Raw genomic sequence first — 27,998 nt, 5'->3', positions numbered from 1 at the left:
ACAAGCAGAGCTCTGCTGGTCAAAGCAGATGCCATTGGCCGAAATGGAGTCAACGCCGCAAGCGACTGACCTTGTGAATGCTGAAGTCTGCCGGGTGATGACCGGAAGAGCTTGTGGCTGATGATACACCTCCAACTTGTCACGGAGGAAGGAAGCCCAGCAAGCTGTTAAAACACAAAGATGATGTAAAATGTCAGTGATACATGGACTGCAACCAGCTGGAGAGAAGGCAGAATCTCCTTCTGAAACACACTCCATATGGATTGAAACAAAGCTGACTCCCTAACTGCCCCTTTCTGATCCCTCCCAACATAAAAACAACAAACAAAATGTCCTTCAAATTACACAGTTTATTTAATATACAATAGTAATCACATCTCGTTACAAGAAGATATAAACCAACTGCGTTAGATCTCAGTGGCAGAACTGAAACAAGGACTGAACATGTATTTACGGATCTCAAAGGCTTTTCTCCCCTAAAAACATTCTGGCTACTTGATAACATTTTGTCTCTGCGATCTACAAAAAGGAATTCATACCCCAGTTCCACCGACAACAGGCAGGTGAAAGGTCCTGGAGGCCGGCGGGTCACGTACACACGAAGTCACAGCGGTGCCATTCCCATCGCCGGTGATAGGTGAGACTCGGGCAAAGGCCCTGCCACAAGGGTCGTTCCTGGGGCCGATCACACTTCACACAATGGAACAGCGGTGCCACAGCAGCCACTTGGGAATGAGGAGTGTCAGGCTGAGGAGGCCAGGAACAGGCACAGTGATGTGTAAAAATGGCACCTCTTTAATGCAGTGAGTACAGGCCCCAACAAGACATGGGAAGCACCGAAAGTAAAGATCAGGCAGCTAAACCGGCACCCACCTGCTCCAAGGCTCAGGCTCTCGCCCCCACCTCTGGGCACGGGGGACACGGTCCCCAGCTCCCCAGCACCTCTGCTCCCTGCGATTCCAGCCGGCAGCAGTGCCTCCCTCCCCCCAAGGGCTGTGGTGATGCGCGTGTGGCTCCTCTCTGAGCTGGGGAGTGGTCGTATTGCTTGGAATTTTGTTTTTCTGTTTCAAGGAGATTGGTCCAAACGCTGCACCTGCAGTCGCTGAACAACGCCCGTCCCTTTAGCATTAATACTGCCCGTGACAGGAGCCTTTGGGCTGGTTTAGAAGCATCGCAGCAACCCAGACTCCACAGCCTGGGACCTGCAAGAGCCAGCAGTCTCCAAAGTGCCCCGCTTGCCCCTGCGTGTGCGACGCTTGCCCCTGCAGCTTCAGGGAGGTTTGCTGCCTGACTGGGGTTTACGCCTTCCCAAGACCAATGGCACCTCAGGGGCTGTGGTGGTTTAAAAACACTGAAAAATCAAACCTAAAAATTTGCACTTGGTCGTTTCTACAAAAAGGTTCAATATCTCCTTTGACAACATCAGAGCCTGCGGGTTTGAAAAAAGACCATTTACAAACGTTTCTGTGCCAGCCTGGCCTCCTCCGTCTCAGCTGCCTCGGAGCGAACCCCAACAGCCCGGGTGGCCCTGGATCTTGGAGAGGCTCACGGCAAAGGTACCACACCTCTGAGGAAAGACACGACCACACTGTAAAACACAGCAGAGCCCGGACCCAGCTTTGCCCTCGGTGTGCTTGTTTCTAATTACCGTAAGGCACTCAGCACAGAGCTCACTGACCCACGCCTTCAGCAGGAACAGGCGTGCACCATCATGAGCCTAATTAAACTCCTAATACTGATTAGAGCGTTTTATTATTGCGTTCTCTTAAACTGCAGTGGTCTCCAACCTCATTAGGGGATCCAGGTGAGAAATGATCTCGAGTTCCAGCTGCTGGCTTTAACAACCCAGCGCCTGCCACCGTTTGATTTAAGCACCGCCTGATCAAAGCGCACCTTCCTCTGCGCTCGCAGGGAGGTGGGGAACATTGTTTAATGAGTATTGACCGAATAGAAAGTTGTTTGAGCATGTGACAGAACCATCTCCATCCCTGCAGTAACTCACCTTCGTACAACAGAGAAGGGAGAACACTTAAATCATCTGGAGCTGAGACAGCTCCATTGTGAAAGCGAATCTCACTACGCATCTCGATTAAATTAACTGTGAGTTTCTCATCATTAGAAATTAATAGCAGTGGTAATTATTGTAACTGAGTTCTTTGCACAGACCACAGACGCTCTTACAAGTGTTCAAACATTAATTCAGCACTGGCCTACAGGCACTTGATCATTCCAGTTCTGTTTTCCACAAGAAACAAATGATTCCAGTGGATAAATAATTACAGTTGGAGAGTGCTGTTAGACTTTCAATCAGATTTAATCTCTAATTTCAATATAAAACCAAAGCAGTGCTAAAACACAGAAAAATTCATGTGTTTCCTACACAACATCTACAAAGTCAATACAATTCACAAAGTTCCAACTGATAAAAAGACACAGGGTACAAACAAAGCACAAAATTCTCAGGATCGAGGCCTGGCTTCACTTAATTCCAAGTCAATTTAAAACAACTGTAGTCTATTTTTTCAGATAAAAATCAAGGAAACAATGATTTTGTGCTAAAATACAGAGCTCTGTGCCTGAAACACCACAAAGCAAAGCTCTGATACCTGAACAGACTTTAAAGACCCAAGTTTCCTGCAGATGGCGGAGAGGAATTTATCGTTTGTAAGGTCATCAGTGTTCAATTTTGGTTCCTCCTGGAATTCGTCTGGGGAGAAAAAGGATCCCCTGTAGTTCACAAAGCAAATACAGAAAATAGTGCTGTGAGAATCCAAGCTGAGAAATTTGTATTTTTGTTTGTTCTGAGCATTTTATGAGGATACAAACATGCAACATGTACCAAGCATGCCCCAACCCTTATTCTCATTAGAAATACGTAACACTCTGTCACTAAGTGGTTAATGTTATGAACCAGTGCGCTTCTGTATCACTGCAAATACCGGACAATGATTAAAGGAACTCTTGAAACGCGATTGCTGATTCCGCACTCACTCTCACAAGGTCAGAAACTCCTACCTGCACGCATTCCCAAAGGATTAAAAAAAGAGGCACTGAAAGAGCACAAGGATCTGCCAAAGAGGATCAGATTGGGAGAAAACCAAATTTTTCTGAGTATTTTAAGGATACACAAAGATGATGCACACTCCGTACAGGAGCAGCGTGGCTGCTTGCATCGAGCTCCTGCCATTTCATAGTAAAGATCCCAGGACTTGCCAGGCTGTTCCAGCGCTTACGCCAGCTCCACGCTCTGTGCATCCTTCAATGGGTTAAAACTGCTGAACAGTTCTCTCCTAGGTATTTGGGTCAGAATTTATAACCAAAATGGTCTCTGCTAGCTTTGACTTACGAATCTATGAAAATTTTGGCAAGATCAGGAATGTTATTAAAACTAAACTGTCTAAAAAAAGTAAGAATCACGGGAATTAAACAAGAAACCAGCAATGTAAAATGTCTCACAAATGTAACGTGTTTGTAAACTTCTGCGTTTCCTACTGTGGGTCCTAGCATTAAAACACTGAACTTGAAGCTGTGGTAGGAAATGTTATTTATGCTTGGCAAGTTTGTAAACGTGGAATGTTTTGTTCTGAAACACCCTAGTGAAGTGCACGGTGTAAGAAGGCAGGTTTTTTTTAATCTCCTCACAGAAGCGAGGATACAGCGAAGGTTTCAATTCAGGTTCATTCTCTCCCAAACCATCCATGATCTGTAACGAAATGGAACAGATTTGCGAAACGCCTTTAGCCAATTCACAGTTACAGCCAACGAGAAGCTAAAAACAACCTTGAGAGCAGCTGTGAGGGTCAGGCTGGGCAGTGTCAACAGCCGCTGTGGGAAACCAGCGTGAGGGAGAAAACACCAGGACAGCAGTAAGGTTTAGAGTATCGCTCTCTCTGTAATGGCCAGAGCTGATCTATCAGAGGGACGTATCTGCCCTGGTTACGTGCTCTGCCGTGGTTCCACGTTAGCCACAGAGATGCTGAGAACTCCCTTGACACAATGGAGTGAGATAACCGCCCGCCGGTGCTGAGGGAAGTGGAGCTATGAAAGGGTTTGCACCCCAAAAAGAGAATACAATCTGTGTGCCACTAACCTGGACCTCATCAGGAAGCGATTTACTTATTTTGCCCAGGTGAATTCCTCCTTTTTTTATTATCAAATACCGCTAAAAGCAAACAGCGTCCAGTTTGGTGATTTTGAGAATGTCTAAAGGCTCCATGAGATTTTTACTCCCCCCACTCCCGATTAAGTGGGAATAAGCCAAACTTCTTCAAATTGTAATAATACTCCAAAAAGCAATTAAGGAAAATGTACTGTTATAAATGTTGTAAAGACTACTTACGTGGCCGTTAGCTCTGTCAAGTAAGTCACGTAACCGACAGCCTCGACTGTGTCTCCTTTCGTAACAAATGCTGTCTTCCAGGATCACGTAGTCTGTGCCAAAGGATCGCAGTATTCGGTAAACATCTTCAGGAGATCGCTTGGCGTAGATCTGATAGATCTGTGGAGGAAGAAAACTACGCTGTAAGATACACCACATTATCACTATTTCTTGGTTTGCTCCTTCATAATTCCTTGACCTTGAACCAGAGACATGAGATCAATAACTCATGGGATTCGATTTAAATATTTTAAAATAAAAATATAAAACTAATTTATTCAAGAGTCACTTCGCAGTTCTGTGCTGTGGCTGCTGTGAGGCACGATCGCGCTGCTGCTGGCTACGAGCACACCGGATGGTGCTGCTGCCTGCAGAAAGGCCTTGGTAGAGGCCTCTAAAACTTCAGAATGTCTAAATTATAGGAAAGGACAGTTTAAAACAACCTCCCGAGCTTTGTGTGGAGTTTCTTGAGGTGGTTTCTACATAAAATGGTATGAGCTGGTCTGGGAACTGAAGGGAGCTGGGCAGCAGGATCTGGAAATGCCAGCAGCACCCACACTGCTTCACTCAGAACTGCCTCGAGCACCTCGGTACGGTATCAGACACAAATCGCCTGCCAGAGGCGAGTCAGCAGATACCCAAAGTACTACAGATTTCACAGAAGTTGTTAAATTCTGGAACTGTATCTGAAAATAAGTCAGGTCAATGAGTAAAGTGCATGATGTCTGCGACAGGCAACCAGAGACTGCGTGAGTCACCTGGAACAGAGCCACTGCTACAGGTAAGAATCAGCTTGAACCGTCAGAACGCTCTTACCTGTTTTGTTCTCTCTCTCAGGTTCTTATCCTCATAATGGGGGTGATTCGTTAGGGTCCGTCCCGTGCACAGTTTGACTCCTGCTAACAGCTGCATGCTCCCAGCAAACACCGCTGTGTTTGGAGTGTTTGACCTACACAAATGGTGACAAAGTCTGAGGAAGGCTCTGCAGGGGCATTTTTGCACTGCTTGTTACCCATCAGAAGGAAAAAAAGTGACTGAAAAAATATTTTTTCCTCTATTCAGGGAGCAAATGATGAGAAAAGTCACCCCAGTTGCAAAAAGTGAGTGGAGGTGGGGGAGATGCAGAAGATGCCAGACAAAACCACTGTCAATTATTGGTCCTGTGATCTCACCTGAAATTCAAAGCCAGGTCTAGAACTGTTAGCTAAGTCACAGCCCTGGCGTCTCAGGACTGTTTAAATACCCATAATTAAAGAGTGACTTTTCTGTTCACCTTCCCCCCAGCAAGTTTCCAATCCAAAACACACACAGACACCACAGAGCAAAAAGATAAAGTACAACTGCCGGGGAGCAGAGACTGCTGTCATTAGGCTAATTAAAAATGGGCATAGCACACGTAAGTGTCTTCTGGCGCTTAGTTAGCACGGAACCATGACAGTTCCTATCGAGACTGAAACAACAGAGAAGCACATGTTAGACCATGTAAAAGGGAATCGGGCAGGAACGTCAACAGTTGCCCGATATCACACACGTGCACGCACAGCACCGACAGCAGTCACACTGTGAGGCTCTGGGTGCGCTCCAGGGAGCCTTTGGAAGCCACAGCTGTATTTTCAGTCTTCTTTAAGCTCCAGGATCGGCTTGAAAATGTTGAGAGACAGGAATTAAATTTTACTACCACCTTTCAAGAGATTACACTTAGCAGTCTATCGGTAAAGTTAGACGGGCCTATTAAAAACAGAATCTCTGTCCTTCCTATATGAGATTAATGTTCCATCGCAGGAGTTTTAGGAAGGGTTTGTAATTATTAGTTCATTTGCTTTCTCAGCAGTTTATAAAAGCAGTTTCATTTTGAAGTCTGAAAATATTTAATCTCTCTTAAAAATTTCCTTTTTACTTAAAATATTCAAAGCCACAAGCGTCGTGTGGCACTGCTCTACACTGACACTGCCCTAGCACAGAAAAACGCAGCAAATGATCTACAAGTGATGTATAAAATGAAAGGATAATTTGTTTTTTATAGTTTTCTGCTGAACCATGCTGCCCAACCTGCAAACAATTTATTCTGTACGAAACGTCACTAAATAATGACAAGGACTTCAGGGTCAAACTGATTTACATTACATAATTTGAATGTCACGCCAAGCAGCCCTGATGGCATTTTCAACAAATAATCTCATTTATTTCTGAAGCTCTAAGCTTTCAACAAGTTAATTACAGCTGAACTAATGGGTAAACTAAGCACTATGATAGAGAGTATGAGGCTTTTTTTTTTCCTACATTTAAGAACTTAGAGAACTTAGCATTATAGAAATACTAAAGAATAACTCACTCAAAATAAAAGGGTTTTAGAGGAACTACTCCCCCAGACTCCAAAAGTGGTAGGAATTCTTCCTCTTAAGCTGTTTAAGAATTATGGTGAGTTGGTTTTAAGGAAGCCCTACAGAAATGGCCAACGTTGCAATGACAGGTCACTTAATTAGAAATAAAAAGGCTATTTCTATGACAAGTCCTCCAGAGCTGAGCTGTGTAGCTTTCCGGAGATCTGCAGCGTTTCCATGAATATATAAACCTGTCTGCTTGTCCCCCCCACCCGATTCAAATGCAGCTGACACAAAACTACGCTCTGCCAAATCTCAACCTCAGTCCCTTTTCCCACCGTTTTGGCCGATGTCTGAGATTTCTAAGCAGCTTTTCTCTGACTTTTGGTAACCGCTTGTTCCACAAATATTGCACAATTCTAGACATGCTTCCCCTCTAAAGGCTTCTTAAACACTTACCGGCACTAAACAGAGTGGGGAAGCCCACACTATTGATCTGCCCATTCTACTGATACTCTTCCCCATCTCACAAATAAGAGTCGCTGTTGTCTTAGGGAGAAAGACCAAAACTAAGAATTTTAATCTCTCTCTCATCTGGGAGCACAACTGCGAGCGATCCCTGCGGCCCTGGCAGCACCTTCTTGACTTCTTATTTTTTTGAAGCTAAGAAAATGGGATGACGGGCAGGAAAAAGCGAGAGACTGCAATATAAAAGATCATTATGTAAAAACTATAGATTCAGCCCAATACTATGCAGTAACTTTGTTATAAAGGTATAACCCAGTCTATCTTCCTGAATATGATATGGTAATTTCAGTAAGGGTTAGGGTGAAAAATACATCTGCAGACCCTTGGCAGTGGACAGGCTAATAGCTGGCTGTTACTCAGATCGTATGTTTGCACAAGTTAATGTGCACTGAGATCCAAGCAGATGGAAGGGTTTTCTTGTTGTGGAGAGATTGCAAGACAGATGAATTACTCCTAATTCACTGCTACACGTGACAAATTAGAGCTTCTTATACTGAGTTTTAATAATGAATGATTAGTTCCTGACACCAGCCCTGACAGATCATTAACTACAGCAGAACTATCAAACGTTAGTAAAGTAAAATATTCCTCTTACACAACAAAACTTAAGAAAATCTGTCCCGCTTCGAGAAACTTACCATAAATTTTGTTGACTTGTGTTTAACGCAGAGATAATTAACTCTTCTTTACATGAATAATATTTCTAAACACAATAAATTCTAAGCAGGAAATTTCCCTCTCTAATTGTCTGTCATGACTTGAAATGAGACGAGGACATGCACCAGCTCAGCATTCTCAGCACTGAGAACCTATGAAAAATTATCCTCATCGGAGCCAGTCGAATCCAGTTCGTGGCTGGGAATAACTCCACATGCATATTTTATGTATAAATCTATACATAACTCTGTATATTGTACACAGGAGACCTGAACTATCAGATATTTACCAAACAGGAGGGCTAAATGGAACTGGCTGCTAAACATCAGTCACAAAAACATGTCAATACCGCTGCAAAGATTCTAAATGATGGAAAAAACCATGGTCTGCTTTCGAAATAACTCAGTGAAGGCTTGTAGTGTATTTTACATCTAAACTACTCCTCCTAGTTTATGGATTAAAGAAATACAACATCACAGAGTGTAAATACGTTGCTATGTGTAGAATAGGCAGGGCGACTGGTTTCCCTGAACTTCATTGCATATGAAAACAGAAGGCAGAGCTCCAAGGAGACACTTCAAATAGTTCAGTGATAATGTAGTACGATCAGGTTTACTTTCAGAATGTTTTCCTCCAGAACACAGAACTGATTTTTTTAAAAAAATCTTTGTCAGCATTCTAAATAAATACAAGTCGCAGGGATCCTCTGTTCAGGACTTAACCTGCAGGTTGTTTGTGGTTCCTCTATGTTAACAGGGAACATAGCCTTAACTTAAGTCCTCCCGAGAGCATCCTACTTGGCCCTTTTTCTCAGGATCTTCTGTTTGCAGTACTCCACCTAAAAAATACCTCCCTATGCTCTGTGAGAATGCAGGAGTGATGAGGTGGGGTTGAAATGATTAACTCGTATTCCCTGTGCTGGTTTTGGCTGGGACAGAGTTAATTTTCTACACAGAAGAGGGAGGTCACTTGGAATTACAGTAGCATTTTGTCTTCCCAATTAACTGTTACATGTGATGAAGTCCTGCTTTCCTGGGGATGGCGGATAACTGCCTCCCAATGTGAAGCAGGGAATGAATTCCTTGTTTTGGTTTGCATGTGTGTGGCTTTTGCGTTACTTACTAAACTGTCTTTATCTCAACACAATAATTCTCTCACATTTACCCTTCTGACTCTCTTCCCCCATTCCACCCAGCGGAGCGAGAGAGTTGCTGCGTGGGGCTTCGCTGACGCCCGGGGTTAAACCATGACTTTGCACCTATGCTTTGCTGTGGTAAGTTTAAGTTCAATTACGAATATTTTATTTACAGTTTAGAGCACATGTTGCGATCAATTCTAATAAGCATAAACAATTTAGATTATTTTACAGTTCAACAGATTTTCCAGCCCTACAGCTGTACAGCCAAGCTTTTTTAAATTATAAGGTTTAAACAAGAAAGACACCAGGTCAGGGAGGAATAAAAATAAAATTACTTCACTGTAAAGATGTATTAATGTAACGAGTTAGCTACAGTGTGATGGAATAAGCCTGACACCTCCATACTGATCGCTTTCAGCTGGGAAAACTGTGTGTGTTTATGGGAGCAAATGGGGTCAACTGGTTCCCTGCAGGACAGCCCACACGGCAGCAGGATACTGAACCAGAGCAAAGCAGACTTTGCACACACCTTCTCTTTCGAGCCGTTAATATTCTACCCCCCTTACTAGCCCATACATCTTTAACTATCTCCATGGGTCACCAGAGTTCACTGATGAGCTGTGACAAATAAGGAGAACGCTATAACTAAGAACATTAGATCTACACAAATAGCATTTAACTTAAATAGAGAAAAAAATCCTCTTACTTAATCCAGTTCATCAGCTCCACGGTGTCTGGGTCATAGAACTCTCTCAGCTCTGACAGTTCATCCATTATTCCTGGCCAGAACTGTAACGAAAACAATAAAACAAACTGAAGACAGAATGAACTAAACAAGTTCTGGATGTTGAAACATATTATATCCTCTGATACAATAACTGATGTTGTCCAGCTTGTGGATGAGCTGCAAGACATAAGCACGTCTACCCTTCCTTTGAAGGACAGGTCACTGTCATGGCAGAATGAATACCCAGTTTCAGAGTTTGAGGCCTGCAACCCCTGCCAGGTGACCAGAAGGGACAGAATTACTTGTAGTGGTGACCCTGAGAAGAACAGCTTTTCTCAGATGCGCAGTTACTGGAGGTTCCCAGAACTCATTAGTTAAGATCACCTTGTACGTTAAAATTGATGGGAAAGTTGCCACCAAATTCAGAGGTTGTGCATTGTATCTACTTCACAACTGAAATATTTCAGATCCCTCCACTGCAGGATGAATGTTATCGGTTTAAGTTGCTTCTTGACAGATGAAGCTTTAAGAAAAGGAACAAGAGAAAGAGGCATCACAGAACAGTTCAACAGGCAAGAGCCAAGCCAGTGAATAGTGCCTACAATCACAGGAGAAGGAAAGGCCTCAGGAATTAACATTAAATTTGGAATGGCAACTTACAACGAGATAACAAAAAGGTAGGAAATCTGTATCAGAAGTTAAAATCATCAGCTGTGCTGTGGATGCCATTAATGGCATTTTAGAAGTTTGAATTCAAAGAGAACCATTGAAGGAAAAAAAGAAAAGTGTGACTGAATGGCGACATCCAACAGACTTCTGAGGAAAAGCATTTCAAATCTACAGAAGACAAAGAATACATAAATCAATTTTGGAGGAGAGAAATAAGGACTGAAACAGATTCTGAGATTCTTAACCTTCCTCCAAAAACATAACAGGACAAAGATTTATTTATTGGTTTCTTATTTAAGCTAGTGAATATTTAAGGGCGGAAGGGAGCCGTTAAAGGCGATAACGACAATGTTAATGACAAACTGATTGCTTTGCGTCAGCCTTTACTACAGAGGATGTTATGGTGAAACCTATTCCAGACCCATTGTTTAGACAGTAAGGATTGCTGGCTCAGAAAGTGGAAGCATAAGGAAACACGCCTGATAACCTAAAAAGCCATAAATCATCCAATTTAGATAATATTCATCCAAGAGTGCAGAAGGAATTTGAATGTGATGCTGCTGAGCTACTTAGCAAAAACACGCATTCTTTCACTAAAATAATAATTACGTAGGAGGGCCGGGGAGCAGGAGACATAATTAACTGGGCCAGTTCAGATACTTATTAGTTTCTCTGTTTACTTGATACGTTTGTTGAAGTAATCCTGGCTGGTAGATGGAGAAACACCTAGAAGACAGTTATGGCAGTACCAGAGCTGTGCCGTTCTGGGCGGTACAGCACCACTGCGACAGACATTCCTGCCCTCCAGGAGATCTCTGGAGAAATTAGTAAATAAATCACACAGTTGTGAAACGAGGTTGTAGAGTCTCATCATGAATAAGAATTGCCTCTCTACCGTGCTGCTTACTGAATGCTGTGACTATTACACGGCATTAACTAATCCAGACTGGATTTTCAAGTCCCAGGGTCATCCTACTGCAACCTCGGAGTGAGCACAAGCAGTTGTCTCTGAGGAAACTTTTGGCAGAGGGGTTTACTGTTACTGAATTTAAAAAGAGAATGCTGAGGTAGCAGAATTTTCAGGTAACGCTGCCTTTAATGAGTCGAGCCAAGGGACAACTGAGGAACTTCGGGAGCTCCAAATACGAAAAGGTAACAATAACAAAGTAAATAAAAAGTAAAGTGTACAAAAATACACGAACCTGGAAGAGCTGAACAGCCACTGATGATTATGGGATTTCAGTGCTTCTCAAATACAAGGACATTTAGTTTGAATTCAGAAGGTATAAGCACTAATTCTTTGGCCTCTGAGTCTAAGTGAAAAGCAAGTATTACTGCATTATTTATAGTTACTGTTGGCCGAAGAATGAAAATTAAGAATCTCCTTAGAGAAAAAGGATTAGATATTACAAATAGAAAGAAACATGACATTTCCTTTTGTCGTTTCTTCTACAGCCTGTCAAGCTTACCAGCTTTAAGGGATAAACACAGTACATACAGGGAGCTCTTCAGTACAGCTGGAGACTGCTCAGATCCCTGGTGTCTCTTGCCTATGTGCTGCAAGAAACGGTTATGTTTGGAGCAAAAGGACTTGGCCACGATGAAGATAAAAATGCAGCTTGAAAAATTCTGTGCATGGATAGTATACTAGCAAAGAAAAATCAGGATATTCAGCAAAACCAGGAACTACAGACTTGCTAAAGCTCAGGAACTAATTTTAAGTACCAATTCATTAAGGAATGACTGACTTACAAACACAAATCGATGGGTATTATTCTGCTGAGAAGTAATGCAATGGACACATATACAGCTGAAATCTATCTATAAAGAGTGCGAAGTGAAAAAAAAAACTATTCAGTATTCATTTTGTACCTGTGTTGTGTGCACCACAACTAAAGTATGTATTGAAATACTTCAATGCTTCCACATCAAAAAGATGTTTGTGCTATAGTAATGAAGTGTAAACAGAAATATAGATGTCTTCTAGGTCTCGAAACATACTGTACGTGAAATCTGAGGCAGCTAGCATTGTAGCTGCATCTGCATCTCAATAAATTACTCAAGTGATGTATTTGGGACCGTATTAACTGCATGCCTCCAAAGAGGCTTTCATTAGCTTATTCAGGATTATGTTAATAATCCCATAAACCCCCTATTTTGAGGAATGAGAAAAGGAAAATTCCATGCAACTGAAAAAACACCAGAACACTGAGAAACAAAAAATTCTTACCTTATACGAAATGTAGAGTAGTGTAATTATTGGTACAGAATACTTAATCAGATGTGCCTAGGAGAAATCACAAAAAAAAGTCATTCTGATGGCACGTTATTTGGAGAAACAATTTTTGAGGTATTGGTATCTGGCATATTTATCATGTAGTGGGATTTTGAGTTTGAATTTTAAGACCATATTCTGGTTTTGTTTGCAAGTAAAGCCCTTAATACAGACTCACCACAAAAGATGGATTTATATCTTTATACTTAATATACACTTGTATCATCTGCAAAGTGGAAAACTGCATCGTTCTGCAAAATAGACTACAAAAGTCTTCTCAGACCGTTTTAATGATTCCTTAATATCGTGACTAATATTCTTTTAGTAATATTGTAGTTCTTTTTCATAGCCACGTCTATATTGCCATCTAGTGTATTCAAATGGAATTTTTTAATATATAAAGCACTAGAAAATACATTTTAATCATTAAATTGATACAAATGTACTTCAGAGATATCCGGTTTAAGAGGACTATAAACAATATTCATTTCAGATGCCTCATAATTCTGAGTCTTGATTTGGTTTAGGTATGGAGCAAAAACAAATGCCATGAAATGCTACAAATACAGTGCTAACCCTCTGCGATGTGTGAAGACGAACACCCTTCAGGATGAGTTTCCATACTTCCGTGCTGCACAGGCCAAACGAGGCAAATACACACATGTGGGATGTCCAGAGGTACTTCATTCTGGAAGAACACAGACAAGTTCTTGCTGATCATCTGGGGCTTGGCCAAGCCAGGCTGATGAGCACAGTTAGGTTACAGACATCCTAAGCACAGTTTTCTTGGACTTCCAGGACTCTGAAATAACTGAGTAAAAGCCTGACTTTACACTCTGTTTGGTGCCCTCGAGAACATTTCTGCACCTAAACTTCCAAACATTCTTTTAGGCAGGATTTTGGGAAATGTCTCACTATGCAAGCAGAAACACATCAGGGAGAGAGAGACGGTTCATGACTCTATCAGTTTGTGGCCAGTGTATTTTACACCCCTATCAAAATGAACTCAATTGCTTAAAAAAGCCTTTAGTAGCATTAAAAAAAATAATTAGACCTCATTGTGCTTAATGCCAGACATCCAAAAAGCACTGTGTGAGTTAAGTTGTAAGCAGCATCAGGCTTCAGCGTTACTGTGCATTCTTCTCTTTCTTCCATGCACTGGACTTGATTTGAACCACTAAAATTAAACAGAAGAAATAAAAAGTGTTATATTAAATTCTGTGACACATTTCATACAGTTGTCTGTACTTCGAAGAGTATTTAATCCTTCTGAGGCCAAAGAGCAATACTACTGCTGTTAGTCCACAATCTTCTATTTTACCTATGATATGATTAAGCCTGATAGCACCAACTTGATGCAGCAACAGGTATTTATTTTCATGCCTGGTTTTCTGGAAATGTATTGAACTAATACTGTTTTCTATAATATCACCCTTCCACTGCTTCCTCTTCCCACAAAAAAACCCACCCAAACAACCCTGCCCATACTACAAAACTTCAACAGCACAAGAGCCTAAATCCAGGGAAGAAATTTCTTTGTTTAGCCTTGTCACACCCTTTACATTTTTAGCTTTAATAGGAAATTACTTATTTTGCCCCATCCATGTCCTACTGTTCCTTAGTACCTCTGGAAAGTAACACCGTACGCTGCTGTCCCAACTGGCAGTTCCTGAGCCTGTCAAAGACGAGAAAATTGATAAAAATGGGAACTATTCTTCAAATATATTTTACCTGAGGTTCCGAAAGGCAACAATTACAGCTGCTACTGTCAGAAGGATGAGAACAAACATGTAGATGTAGAAAAGTAATGTATCTGAGAGTCTTGAGAAAGTATTTAATGGCAGTAAACCAAAAGCTTCTTCGCAAAGGTACAGGTTAGCATCAAAATCTCTAAAGAAAAAAGCACAATCATAACTTGATGTCAAAAAGGACCAAAGTTTTCTTTTTTCCCAAGCAATTATAAAACCACAGTTGTGCAGATTATGAAGGAAAATGTATGATGTGTAAAAACACATCATCGGTCACCAAGATTTTACATAAGAACAACTTGCAGGCTTCACTCAATCAAGTCATACCAAAAAGGAAAATTATTGCTAAATCTTACCTTGTTGCCCCAAATCCAAATTTTGCTTTCAGGAATTTGAATATATGTTCATCTGACTCAAGATTAAGGATTTTCTACAAGGGGAGGAAAAGAAAGGAAATTGTATTTTAAGTTTCAAAAAATAAGTTTCACACAGTAAACAGTTCTCCTCTCATTTAAATGAAACTGTGAAGCAACACAGGCTTTCTGAGACAGAGTTCTTTGCAACCAAGTAAGCATTCAGTTTGGAATTATGGGCAAGTTGCCTACTTTTCAGAATATCTGTTAGGGTTGGTTTGTTACTTACAGATAAAGATTATCAGGACAAGTTGGTTTTAGCCTTTTTATTTCAATGACTTCATTAACTGCATTCATTGAAAAGTAAATTAAATGAAAAACCGCAAATGCTCAGCAGTAAGAGAAAGCAGTATAAATCTACGCTGTTTATAAAATTACAGGTGAGCTTCAAGTTGCAAATACCTATTTGATTATTTGCGCTTATTTATGATGTTTTAAGAATATGTTTTAAAATCTACATACCAAAAAGATGAGCAAAACGAGCCTTCATTTCTAAAAAGCGGTCTCGGAAATGCAGTGAAATCTCATTGCAATTTTTATTTAATATTACTGCGGATGATTAACAAATAGCTTTAAATGTAATGAATTTTGTAACTTTCTACATTAAAGATTATTTCCTTACCTTCATAAATTTATTTATCAGAAGAGTCAAGCCCAGGACTAATAGTACATGGAGGATAAGCTTCCCAAGCCTATTAAGCAAGCCACCCTTTTTTAGGTTTTTCTAGAAAGAAGAAAATATTAGTATTTCAGTACGTTTTTGTATGTATTTGGAACAAAATATTAGTATTTCAGTACCTTTGTATGCATTTGGGTCAAAAGCAACACAGACTATTTAAAATCGCTTGTCTGGCCAGATCAGGATTAAATTTGTATTAGGTTCACGTATGCAAAATCATGTGCATAACCAGGTATGCGGAATAAAGACAGATTTCTTCTACAAAACTGAGGGATGATACCATAAAAACTCCCCCGCGTATTGGCCCGGTGGCGTTTTGAACCAGGCAGAGCCAGAGGTGACCCCACCGCAGCCACACAACTGCCACCAGGGCAGCAGCGGCCGTGTTCTGACTTTCCCTGAATTTCAGTAGCGTTGAGCACCTTTTGAAATATCTGTTCCTGAGCCTTCCACCTCCCTGTGGCAAAGGTTCTAACTGGCAGCTGAAAGGACTCGAGCGATCCTCCAGTTCAAAGCCTCAGATGGGAGAATGGGTCTTGGAAGGGGTGTGGCCCTCGGCTAACTGCCAAAACCAGTCCTGATTTGAAAATGTCATGAGTGAGAGGCAGCAGGAACGCCCTGTGAGTTCATAATACACTGGTGAGAAGCTGTTGTCAATGCCGGTAGCAGGAAAAAAATAAGATAATTGTAAATACAGGAAAAAAAAAAATCTTTGAAAGGAGCAATGGATTCCAGTAAAGTGAATTTGACACATGCCCAGTTCTTATGGAGTATTCTGTTGGACGAAGACCCAGAACTCCAAGTGAAGCTCTGCTGAGACAGGTGTAAAGTTTGAGTATGCAATTTTTTTTGCAGGATCCGAACCGCAGTTTCTACAACCGTAACTGTTGTAACAGTCACAGCATCGCCCTGCCTGATGCGCTCAGTTATGCTGCAGTCAATGTAATCGAATTCATTACTTGATCAGGCAATGTTTTTGTTGCTTTTCGCTACAGTAAATCCTCTAATTAGTATTAGCAATTTCTATATACAATGCATACAAGTTACTCATTTATCTATATATCACACTCTTTATTTAGCAATATAAAAATATTTCAGTACCTACCTGGATTGTTCTTGCTATCAAGACAGAAGCATTAAAACTTATAAGTAACGATCCGAGAATCATAGAATTAAAGAACTGCAGGACACAGACAAGCAGTAATCCAGAAACCTGAATGATATAGAGCCACGTAACCTGTAAAAACAATGAGATTTTTATGCCTACAAAACTTTACACTCACAGCTGCTTTTCTTTGAATATGTTTTATAATTTATTTTAACATCACTTTACTTTTACAAAATCAATTACTTTTACAAAAACTGTGTCACCTTGCACTAAATCGCCACACTTGAAGCCTTTACTGTATATCCTTTCTATATTTATGTCCTAAAGTAGTTAGGTTAAGATTTTACACCTATTTTATATCTAATGCTATAATAAAGCAAATTAATTTAACAATTGCAGAGCAAGGAAAATATTAACTACTCAACATTTGGAAGATGTTTCATATTTTCTTTACTTAAAGGAGTGTTTCTGTAGCCTCTGTAATGCCTTTATGACTAAACAGAACTCAGTACAGTTCAGCAATCAAACATTAGCTGATTTCTCTGACTTCTACAATAGTTAAGTATAGTCCTTTTTGGCTCTTTCACTTCAGCACCATAACAGCAGGGTATTAGATCAACTGTTCAGATGGTGTTTGAAAGCAACCCCTTAACAGTGTCAAAACCTCACCGCGTCCAAACAGAGCTACAAAAAATAAACAACAGGAGTGAATTACATCAAGCGAAATAAAATCATCTGAAAAGAATCAGAAATGGCGGTGTTGTGATCATCGATTTTTCCAATTGCAGTACAGACCCTGTGGTTACTTAAAAGCACCACACAGCGCAGTGTACAATCTGTGTCACTTTGGGCATCCAGGCCCCTGGTGACAAAAGACCTCTAAAACTCTTAGCTTTGTGATAGAGGAGAAAAAAAGCTTGGTTATTTGCAAACACGCTCTTACCTTTGCTGTGGGAAGCATGTCAAAGCAGTCCAGTATGAACAATGCCAACGCTTGTATCAGCATCATGAACTGATTAAATTGCCAAGTCACGCTAAAGAGAAACGTTGCTATGAAAACAGCCATGAGTGTCAACCTCTGGAAGGAAGGAATGAAAGAAGTTTCATCTAACTTTATAATTTCCTTCATTAAAAAAAAAAAATCCCGAACAAAACTCACAAAAGCCTTTGAACAAAACCAACCAAGACCACTTCAATTCTGTTTTAAATCCATTTTACAACATTAAGATGAGTTTTCTAACTGCGGTAACTGCTTGAAGGATAATGAACATTTTTTTAGCGTTGAACGTTCTTGTATTTTTGCCTGTACTTTACCACCGTGACATCGCAAGAAAACAGCGAGATCGCCAATAGTTTCAGCCCAGAGACTATCAGGCAATGTGTGTTTTACTACACTGTAAATAACCGTTATTTTAACAGATTGAGGAGTAATGACTTCAGAATTATTTGTCAAAGAAACTGTATCACAAATTTGCTTTTATTCTTGCAGACCAGGACATTTTCCTCTCTTTGTAAAAGAAATTAAATCGAAAGAAAATCTTTAATCCTTGTGCTTTGCCAGCTTTTCTCCTCCCTACTTTGTGTTAGTCTCTTGTATTTTTTCAAATACACAGTACTGTTGTCTTCTGCTCTTTAGAACTTACTTTTCTTTTTCACTACTGAGCATCTTCATTCCTTTTTATTTCAACTACATTTAAATTAACAGAAAGCTCACATGATTCAGGTTTTCAGCCTTATTAGTGACTTGTGTATATATCCACCAATATAAACGCTTACTAAGTATTTTGTCCTAAGTTTTACAGACAGTTTCTGATACTAATTTTCCTGTGTCATATTTATTCGAAATACTCACTTCTTGGACAGGCTGTAGATGAGTTCTGAGCAGGTATGTGATGGCTGCTATCTGAACAGCAAAGAATGGTAGTGCCCAGTTCTCTCTTAAAGGAATGGTGAATTCTACTCTTGTGGTATCTATTCTGTACAAAACAAACAGAGTTTCATAAATTGAAGACAAATAAAACACCACTTGGTGACAGAGAGGTTGCAATGACAGGCATCTGTGCGGTATTTTAACTCCTCATCGATAAAATCTGAGGCTTTACACCCTGGTTCCTTGAACATGCCGGGCTCTGACAACACATCATTATGAAAGTTCTGCAAGTCACCCATTGTTTCTGAACCTCGAATGTTGCACTTTATCCCCAGTTACTGTTAAAAACTTTTACTACATATTAAAGCTTACAAAGCACAGCCTGGGTAATTTAAAAACGAACCCAAACCTCAAACAAAACCCCTCCCAAAAGCCAGCATGGGGAGTTTTCACTCTGCAGGAAATTTTACTTCATTTTCTGGCTTGCAAAAAGCACATCTAAGAATAAATAGGTCTCAGTTTTTCACTGCGATCCCAGTGCATTGGATTTGAATATTGCTAAGGTGGTTAGCAACTTCTGGGCATTTTTTGAGTGTTCTAACATAAAAGCTATGTGACAAAAGCTAGCAAAAGTTCCTCAAAAGGCAGTCATTTACAAAACCTGAATTAAAAGTTAAAAACAAAAAATTAATTCCCTTTTTCCTTGTGTAAAGAATATGTTTGCCAAAAAGGAAAGGAAGCAACACATCCGAGACATGCTCAGCTGGATAGAAAAACTTCTAAAATGGAGTTACTCAGTAGCTTCAGCTGTACTTCATCTGGACAGAAAGCCCTTCTCTACATCAATTCCACATACTTATTTTATTTGCATATGGGATAACAAGCTTCCATTGTTCTTCAATTAATAGAAAGAGGGACAAAACAAATCTGCTCCAAATATTCTGTAAATGGAAAAGGTGACCTTGTGAAATAAACATGAGAACTACTGTACATTGCACGTATTTTTAATTACTTTCACCTTAGAAGAAATATTTTACCGCTACATACCTACCATTATTCTGCAAGGGACTTGAGTGCAGATAAATTTATTTACAGCTGCTTATTAACATATCAAACAGAGCTTTGACTGAACTGACACTGTACCTTTATTTTCTTGATTAAGTGGTAGATAACAGCCTATGTCACCAGTCCTAGCTCGATGCCAGCAGCTTAGTGCTGGCCTAAAGCCAATTCTTTCATTTTTGTCTCCAGACTGAAAATTCTTCAAGCGATAAAGCACTAACCAGCTCAATCACCATTTTGCTTCTCTGAGTCTTACAGATATCTACAGGAATAAGGTAGCAGAGAAGCTCAACTTTGGATGATCTTAAGCTGTTGAAGGAATCCCTGGAGGCTGGGTTGGGGGCAGTGAAGAGAGACCTCAAGGAGTCTTTAACATCTAAGGGATTCTAGGCCGGAGCAAACAGGGTACATCATCTGAGATCCAGACACATCTTAAAGACATAGTCCATTTTCAGAGACCAAGTTAAGCCAAAATTTTCTACTCAAACTTGTTGTAGCTTTAACACCCTAGTCTGTGTCAGCTCATTTGTGCTTAACTCTAAATTATTTTGTATTATCTAAACTTTTTTTTTTTCCATTTTCCAGCTAATCAGGATAGAGGGCTTATAGTTTTCTAAGTTTTATCCCATCAATCACGTGTTTGAAGGTTTAATGCCTTACCTTTAACATGAGCTATAATTTTAGAAAGATGGAATGTTTACTCTCGCTTACCTGTTTGTAACATACCAGCAAGCTGCCAACAAGCCTGAAAGCCACGTTCCACTAAGAAGCCAGCTTGTGACATACAGAGCAATGACATAAACTGCCTGGAGTCCAAACAAAGTGTAGATATAAAAATAAACGGGCTCTAGGTATTGCTGTAAAACACAAGAATACCGATGTTGACAAAAAACACTCACGGGGGGGATTATACTTAACATGAATAAGGTTTTTCTTTTACAAATTACAAAGGTATCAGGGATATTTCTAGTTAGAAAATAAATAAAAAGGGGAGCTATGATTCACTGCGCAATCTTCATAATGCACTTACAATCTAAAGCCATAAATAAATGCCTACCTGAATTGGAAGAATCCTATACAGAATGCTGAGAAACACCTCCTGGTAAACATTCATTCTTTCAAGTATGTTAATTGTCCTCACAGATTCAGTTTTATTGTCATATACTAAACCATGTAAACCTTAACGATAAAGAGAAATTGAAATAGGAGATTGTCATTTTCCCCCTCCATCTTCATTTGAACAGTGAATAACTTTTTCAAAGGTATTTTAGGATCTCTCATCAAAACCTGCAAACTTGGAGTCAAGGATTCAGATTCCATTACCTCTGAATCAACATGACCTGAGGCCTTCATCTTCCCTGCTTCAAATGTAGCTCAGAGTACTAATTCAAGCACTATATGTCTAGTAATGTATAAAACATTTACTTTCACACTTACATTCCTAGCACAGAATCTGTGGCACATCGTGGACCTTGGGAACCACTCTTGTAACTGCTCTGAACACAGGTGATGTCAATACTGACAATGTAGTAGAATAGTTGTAGTATAAGCAAAATTGCTAGGGAGCAACAGTTAAGTATCTAGAAAACATGAGACTGTCACAGCAAACCCCACCATCGTATGTGATTTTCTTGGAAGTTGCCGGTTTTGCCACTTACTGCCCGGGCATACAGCAAAAAAAAGTGCCCCTTTCCACAAACAGATCAATATTCAAACTAAACAAGGAAAGAATAAAAATGGAAATCATGCACTCAATAAACCAGCAAGGCTGAAACCTTAACAGATATGAAAGTTTTCTGTAATTTATCAGAATGTGAAGGTGTGGCACAGAAACCAGTGTATCACTGTGAAATTCATTACGTTCATAACTTGGTGGCTCCCTGGCGTACGAACTCTCCAGCACAAGTATTACGCTCTCTTTCACAGTTATGGCGTTCCCTGTTCTGAACTATATTTGAAAAACCTATCAAAAATAGGCAGTGGCAACACTGAGTAAAACTTACTTTACAGTTTACAATACCTTGCTGGATGGAAGCAGCCTGAATCATCTGTTTGTAGTAGGAATAATAAAGTCCACATTCTGTTCTGAACGAAATTTCTCTTTCAACTTCCTGCAAGTGAAAGTACAACAGTAAATTCCTTTCCATTTGCTCCTCACAATCATATGAAGCTGCCTTCAACTCAAGTTCTTGCTGCACTGGTGAAATCCACCGTTACAGTGGCCTGACTCTTTAGGTTCATGCATTCCAAGCAACATGGTTCAAATAAAAGTAAAATACATGGAAAAATTAGGGTGAGAGGCACATGGCTGAGCGGTCAATGACTGTTAACTGGGGAAATGGATAGAATCTCAAGACTTCCACCTTCCTTACACACTCCCATCTCTTGCTGGAGCACAATCAATACTATTTCAGAGCTGACATAAAGCTAGATTAAAAAAACCACGTTCCTCCCTCCTCTGCTGCCCAGTACAGAATCCTGTCTCACACGGCAAGTTTCATTGCAGTCAACTGTTCACAAAGTAAACCAATATTAGTTCTGGTCTGAGAAAAACCTAGAGATAAACATGCACCTGATTCAATGTAAGTTCACAATTAAACTCTCCAGCTGCTCCACCACACAAATCACTGCAGTATCAGCAGAACAAAGTGGCACTGGTACTAAGTACTAAAAGCCATACACTTAGCGAAATGAGAATGCTGGATTTTGAACGAGCTCCAGTCTAAAATTCATCACTACTTGAAAGTCTTCTAATACCAAAAAGCGGCTGATTTTAAATGCTCATAAAAAGAAACCCAACATAAAGAAGGAATATTAACATTTGGAATTTATTAAGAGGAGGAGGGTAGTCACTGAGGGGATCTAATTAGCAAAAATGCATTCAAACATGATTAATTTGTAATCCTGGCACCAGCTGTATTCAACCAAATGCTATACTTTATGAGACAAACACTAGTGAGTTTTACATCTGTCTCATGCTAAGATAACATCTGCTTTATTCACTTGCAATACTTTTCCAGTCCTAGAGCAGTTTTTCCTTCTCTCAGTATTCCATGTCGATAAAGCCATACAGACTTATGGGTAAACACTATAAGAGTGCATGTTTATCTTTCTGTACATTCAATTTGTGAGTGGTTAACAAAGAAGTTACCACTGCTCAAGGGAAAAAAAAAAAGAAGCATGCTCTCCTCCAGGATGCACATAGAATTGCTTATGATTTCAATTTATGCAATTATATCCTAACAATATTAAGCATTACAAACAAAATACAAAGGACTTGGCCTCTCAACAGCAGTGCAAAATCCTAGAGCTTAGGTTTCCTTGGAGTCCTTAACCAAGTAATTCCAAACACTGAGCAAGCAAAGTCCGAGTTGAGTTCTTCTACAGATGAAGAGCATAAGCAAAGCCCCAATTACTTTTCTTTCTTGACAAAGGTAAAGCACAATTTGTGTAACGGAAAATATTTTTGAGTTGTTCAATTTAAGATCAGAAAGATTTGAAAATCATCTCAACCATACAAATGGAAACTCAATACAGACAGCTGCTATCCCTTTTGGCTGTGTTACAACTGGTTATTTTATCTCTAATAATGAAGTGAAATCTCATTAAAGCTTTTCCTGTTGCTATCCATTTAAAATTAGCACTGTAGCCACATTCATTATCTCGCGGTGTTAGACCTGATAATATCTGCATCTCTTTCTGCTTTAACCTGCTGGTAGATGAACTTAATGCTTTCTAGAATCTCCATCAAATCGGCTGACATTGCTGATGTTCCAGCGTCACTAGTTATGATGCTCCGGCTCCTTAGGATGAAACAAGAGCCACGGAAAGAACAGAATCCAGACTGAAAATATCTGCAGGGTTTCATTTCAGCACTGATAGCACATGGCATTCCAGTGTACTGAACATGAAAACAATAATCAAATAAGCATCTCATCTACTGGGGGCAACTTCATCACAGCTACAGACCTGCTTCTCTTTGTGAACTTTGTGTCCCTCTGTTATCTGTTCAACAGAATAAAAATGCTGTACCCGTTATGTTCTTGTTGTGTTATATGCCACAAGCCTCTGCCTGTGTGTACTTCAAAGTACACAAAACTTGTGGAATTAACCAACGCTTGCTTTTGGAAGGAAAATGCAAACTGAAGGTGCACTTTGAATACATACACCATCTATCTACACAGTCAAAGAGAGGTGACAGTGAGAACAAAACAGTATTACATGGATAAATGACAATTGTTTCAGTGAATGCCAACCACTCTTATCACAGGTATATAAGTGTTTCTCACTTATATACAAAAACAAAAAAGTGCGTAGAAAGACATACTGCAATGCAAGTATTCAAATTAAATATCTGTCCTCTTCAAATAATGTAATACATGGACCTGACAGAGGGAATTTTAGGCATCTAGCAGGGAAATGACTCACCTGTTCCTTTTCTCTGGTTAAATTTAGATACGAGTACCGCTGTGTTATTTTCCCATGCAATGATTCTAGGAAAAAACTAGTCAGTCTTGGATCTTGGGAATGAGAACCCTCCTACAGCGTAGATGTTGGTTTTACATTGGTGAATGTCTGAAATATGTTTGGAGGTTTGTGCATTTAGGATAATGTTATATAAAATGAGTACCGGATAGTAAGAGACTGTGCCTAAACGCTGTTACAAGATCATGGTGTAAGTACAAGTAAAGAACGGAACACCAGGATTTCACATATTATTTATTTTAACTGTTTTTTGTTTGGCTTTGGATTGTTTTGAGTAAAAGAAAGAAGATTATAGAGCAAAAAAATACAAAAAAGTATATTGTTGAAATTCTATCCTACATAATGATCAATGCTGGGAAGAACCATAACGAGAATTCGGGAGGAGCTGTGTAGCAATGCTTTTAGAGAAGAATTGGGGAAAAGTATTTATAGGAACAATCAAGTGTTTAAAAAGTGGTGGGAAGGACAGCTTTTCTTAAGATAAATTTTAAAAACTAAAATATTTTATGGTTTTGAGCAAGTTATAAGACAAATACATAAATAAATGAAAATTCAACTAACACTTTTATTAATGCTCTATGAAAGCACTCAGGAAACAATGAAAATTACTGTTACCTTAATATTGGAAAACCACAGATCATTTTCATGCAGCGTAGCAACGTAAACAGAAGTAAGAAGTCCAAGAGAGACTGCAACAATTCCACCAACAGTTACCGAGAGTATGTCCCACAGCTTTCTACCTGTATGACCTTGGAAGAAAAATATTTCACTGTGCTATTGTCAAACAAATAGTTCAATGTAAAAGAAACTCATTTATACATTGCCTGTGCTAGTATATATTCCGTAGGGAACAGGACACTTGGTTTTAAGAGGTCTTTATGGAGGTGTGTTCTGCATTTGCTGCTATGGTAAACTGTGTATTTTATTTACATGCAAAGTGAAATCAGATGCTCCTTAACTGGTAAACATAATTACAGCTTAAGAAATCCTGTACAAATCTAGAGGAACACCATACCTAATTTGGAAATCTAAATTGGAATATCCTCCAGGGCACCTTTTGTAACTAAGGCAATAGAGGATGACTGTTAGATCACAAAGTAAGACATTAAAATCTTCTTCAAACATCTTAGAACAGCTGCTGGATTTTGGAGGTTTGTTTGAAAAAATGTTCTTCCCAATTGAAATTGAGATTTTAAAATACAGATGAGACCGACATGGAATAATCTCCATGCCCGCTGTCTCATCCTATTAATTTTGGTGATAGATTGTGGAGTCCTCAGCACACGAAAGACATGGATCTGTCAGATCTAGTCCAGAGGAGGCCACAAAGAGGATCTGAGGGCTAGAGCACCTCCATACCAGGACAGGCTGAGAGACTTGGGGTTGTTCAGCCTGGAGAACAGAAGGCTTCCAGTATGCAAAGGAGCCCCAGGAAAGCTGGCGAGGGGCTCTTCATCAGGGAGTGCAGGGACAGGATGAGAGGGAATAGTTTTCAGCTGAAAGAAGGGAAGATTTAGATGAGATATCAGGAAGAAATGTTTCCCTGTGAGGGTGCAGAGGCCCTGGCCCAGGTTGTGCAGAGAAGTCCTGGCTGCCCCATCCCAGGCTGGATGGGGCTTGGAGCCCCTGATCCAGTGGGAGGTGTCCCTGCCCATGGCAGGGGTGGGACTGGATGAGCTTTGAGGTCCTTTCGAACCCAAAACATTCCACGATGATTCTATATGCAAGTATGGAAATGTATTTGGTACATACTCATTCTAACCTGTGCTCAGGACAGATGCCAAAAGCTGAACACTACCAAAAAAACACAATCATACAATCCTTTTCAGTACCCACCAGACGGAACTTTCCCATCAGGCTTCACATTCTTCTCCTCCGAAGGCTGATCTTCATCCGCTTCTGTGCCTTTTCCAACCCTTCTCTGTCTCACAGTTGTCATGATGCCAGTGCCGTTAATTCATTATTCTTCAGTCTGACACCTAAACGGACACAGAGAAGCAATGCGTCTTCCTACCCAAACATTCACTTAATACTGTATTAGGTATCTGAAAAGAAAACCATATTTTACTGCCAGTAGAAACTTTGACTGATGCTTCAGGTACAGGATAGTTCTGTATCTTGCAAAAATGCAAGATATTTTAAATTTTTACAATATAGAGCACAAATTAAAATACAGAAAACATAATCTTGAGTTTGTAAAGATTTAAGCCCATCATTTTACAAACTCTTGACCAGGTTTTCAGAATCACTAATTGACTGCCCTCCCCTTCGACCCTTGACTCAAAACGCACACCAGGCTCCATGTCTTTAGTGCCAGCCTTTCAAAGAACAATTAGTCCTTAGCTGGGCACCTGAAAGAGAAACTGGTTTAAAAGTTGGTTTTCAGGAAATCCTGAAAAATGAGACCATAAGATGCAAAAATGGTGCCAGGGAAGCTACGCTATATATATAAAAAAACCCTATTAAAAGTATTAAAAAAACCTTTATACTATTAAAGAACTAAAAAATTTGAGAAGGTTACAAAGAAGATAAAAGGAAGAGCAGCAGCTCATCGTTCCGCTGCCAGTTCCCAGGTGCTCTCTGCCCTGTGAGTGTCCCCACACATAAACCTGCTTCACCCTGACAGCCAACATCAGGAAATCCACCGCCATTCCTGGGTATTTGTGTTACCGACTGATAAGGCTGGAACACGCCTCAACTGCACAACCTTGCTGTTCCAAAGCTTTGGCAGTGGATCCATTTCAACTCTTTCCCTCATGCCTGAGAAAACACATGGAGAGCCATGTGGGCACCTATCAAGGTTGTTTCAAGGGAGCTGGTTTGCAGGAAACCTAACAATTAATTAATGCAGACAAGATGGTCATCGTAGCTGTGCTCTTTCCCTGCACTACAGCCCCAGACACGTTCCCTCGGCTCCTTAAACTGCAGGGAATGGCTTTGCTGGGAAGGGAAAGCCAGGGCAAGGGGAGAGCAAAGGGAAAGCGAGTCCAGGGGGAAGGGGAGAAGCGAAGGAAAGGGGAAAGCCATGGGAAAGATAAAGCCACAGGAAAGAAAGGGAGAGCCATGGGAAAGGCAAAGCTATGGAAAGAAAGGGAAAGCCAACGCGAAAGAAAGGGAAAGGCATGGGAAAGGGAAAGCCATAGGAAAGGAAGGGAAAGGGTGAAGGGAAAAGGAAGGGGGAAAAGAAAGGCCAAAAGGAAGGGGAAGGGGATGGCAGAGGGAGAGGGGACGCTACAGGAATAAGGGAAAAGGAAGGGAAAAGAAGGGAAGAGGGAAAGGAAAGGGAAGGAGAGGGAGGCAGAAGGGAGAAGGAGGCAGAGGGCAGGGGAAGGGAAGGGGAGGCAGCGGGCAGGCAGGGAGGGCAGCGCCAGGCCGTGCAGCCCGGCCCGCTCCCCTACCTCTGCGCTCGGCGCGGCTCCGGCTGCGCGCGCGGCGGGGGCGGGGCCGGCGGACGGGGGCGGGGCCGGCGGGGCGGGAGCGGTCTGAGCGCGCGCTGCTGCTGTGAGGGCGGAGGCTGAGGCGGGAGCCGGGTCGGGGCCCGTTGGGCGTGAGGAAACATTTCTTGAGTGAAAGGAGGAATTTCTTCACTACCAGAGTGGTGAGGCCCTGGCCCGGGCTGCCCCATCCCTGGAGGGGTTCCAGGCCAGGTTGGGTGGGGCTTGGAGCGCCTGATCCAGCAGGAGGTGTCCCTGCTCATGGCAGAGGGGGGACTAGATGGGATTCGAGGGCCCTTCTGACCCAAACCACTCCATGGTTGGGTTATGAAGCGCTGGAACAGGCTGCCCAGGGAGGGGTGGAGTCCACCTGAAAAGACAGGTAGATGAAGTGCTTAAGACTCTGGTTTAGTAGCAGGCAGGTACAGTGGGGGTTCATGATCTGAAAGGGCTTTTCCAACCAAACAATTCTATAGTTTAGCAGTGGAGTTGGCAGTTGGACTCGA

At 40.8% G+C, this 27,998-nt stretch overlaps 1 protein-coding gene across 7 annotated transcripts; it reads right to left on the bottom strand.

Annotated features, from left to right (window-relative positions):
• Positions 1-37: 37 nt before the first annotated feature.
• DPY19L3 (dpy-19 like C-mannosyltransferase 3) lies at positions 38-27,560 on the bottom strand. Of its 7 annotated transcripts, XR_008452090.1 has the most exons (20): positions 27,457-27,558; positions 25,895-26,037; positions 24,674-24,807; positions 21,594-21,684; positions 20,631-20,752; positions 20,285-20,430; positions 18,494-18,617; positions 17,585-17,719; positions 16,639-16,770; positions 15,477-15,578; positions 14,798-14,871; positions 14,425-14,583; positions 13,748-13,870; positions 13,270-13,381; positions 12,649-12,705; positions 9,729-9,811; positions 5,195-5,327; positions 4,340-4,498; positions 540-3,703; positions 38-164 (listed from the first exon to the last, which is right to left on the bottom strand). XR_008452090.1 is itself a non-coding variant. In XM_054079026.1 (19 exons), the coding sequence occupies exons 2-19, from the start codon at positions 25,995-25,997 to the stop codon at positions 3,542-3,544; spliced, it is 2,151 nt and encodes a 716-aa protein (XP_053935001.1). In that variant the 5' UTR covers positions 25,998-26,037; positions 27,457-27,558; the 3' UTR covers positions 148-3,541. The 7 variants fall into 7 exon arrangements, 4 of the variants coding, with proteins under 4 accessions (XP_053935004.1, XP_053935001.1, XP_053935002.1 ...); XM_054079026.1 differs by having other exon boundaries at positions 148-3,703; XM_054079027.1 differs by lacking the exon at positions 27,457-27,558 and adding an exon at positions 26,729-27,247 and having other exon boundaries at positions 148-3,703.
• Positions 27,561-27,998: the final 438 nt, after the last annotated feature.

This window comes from Cuculus canorus, chromosome 13 (assembly GCF_017976375.1).
Source record: "Cuculus canorus isolate bCucCan1 chromosome 13, bCucCan1.pri, whole genome shotgun sequence".
Lineage (NCBI taxonomy): Eukaryota > Metazoa > Chordata > Aves > Cuculiformes > Cuculidae > Cuculus > Cuculus canorus.
Note: the sequence above shows the minus strand (reverse complement) of the source record. Positions and strands in the feature narration are given on the sequence as shown.

Bases quoted from the DNA above. Each gene is read 5' to 3' on its own strand.
- DPY19L3 (XM_054079026.1), bottom strand. From the start codon at position 25,997: ATGACAACTGTGAGACAGAGAAGGGTTGGAAAAGGCACAGAAGCGGAT. The intron at 16,771-17,584 runs GTAAGAGCGTGT...TTGTTTTTACAG, and splicing joins ACATGCTTCCCACAGCAAAG to GTTACGTGGCTCTATATCAT. The intron at 9,812-12,648 runs GTAAGAATTTTT...TTTTCGTTACAG, and splicing joins TACTCTACATTTCGTATAAG to TTCTGGCCAGGAATAATGGA.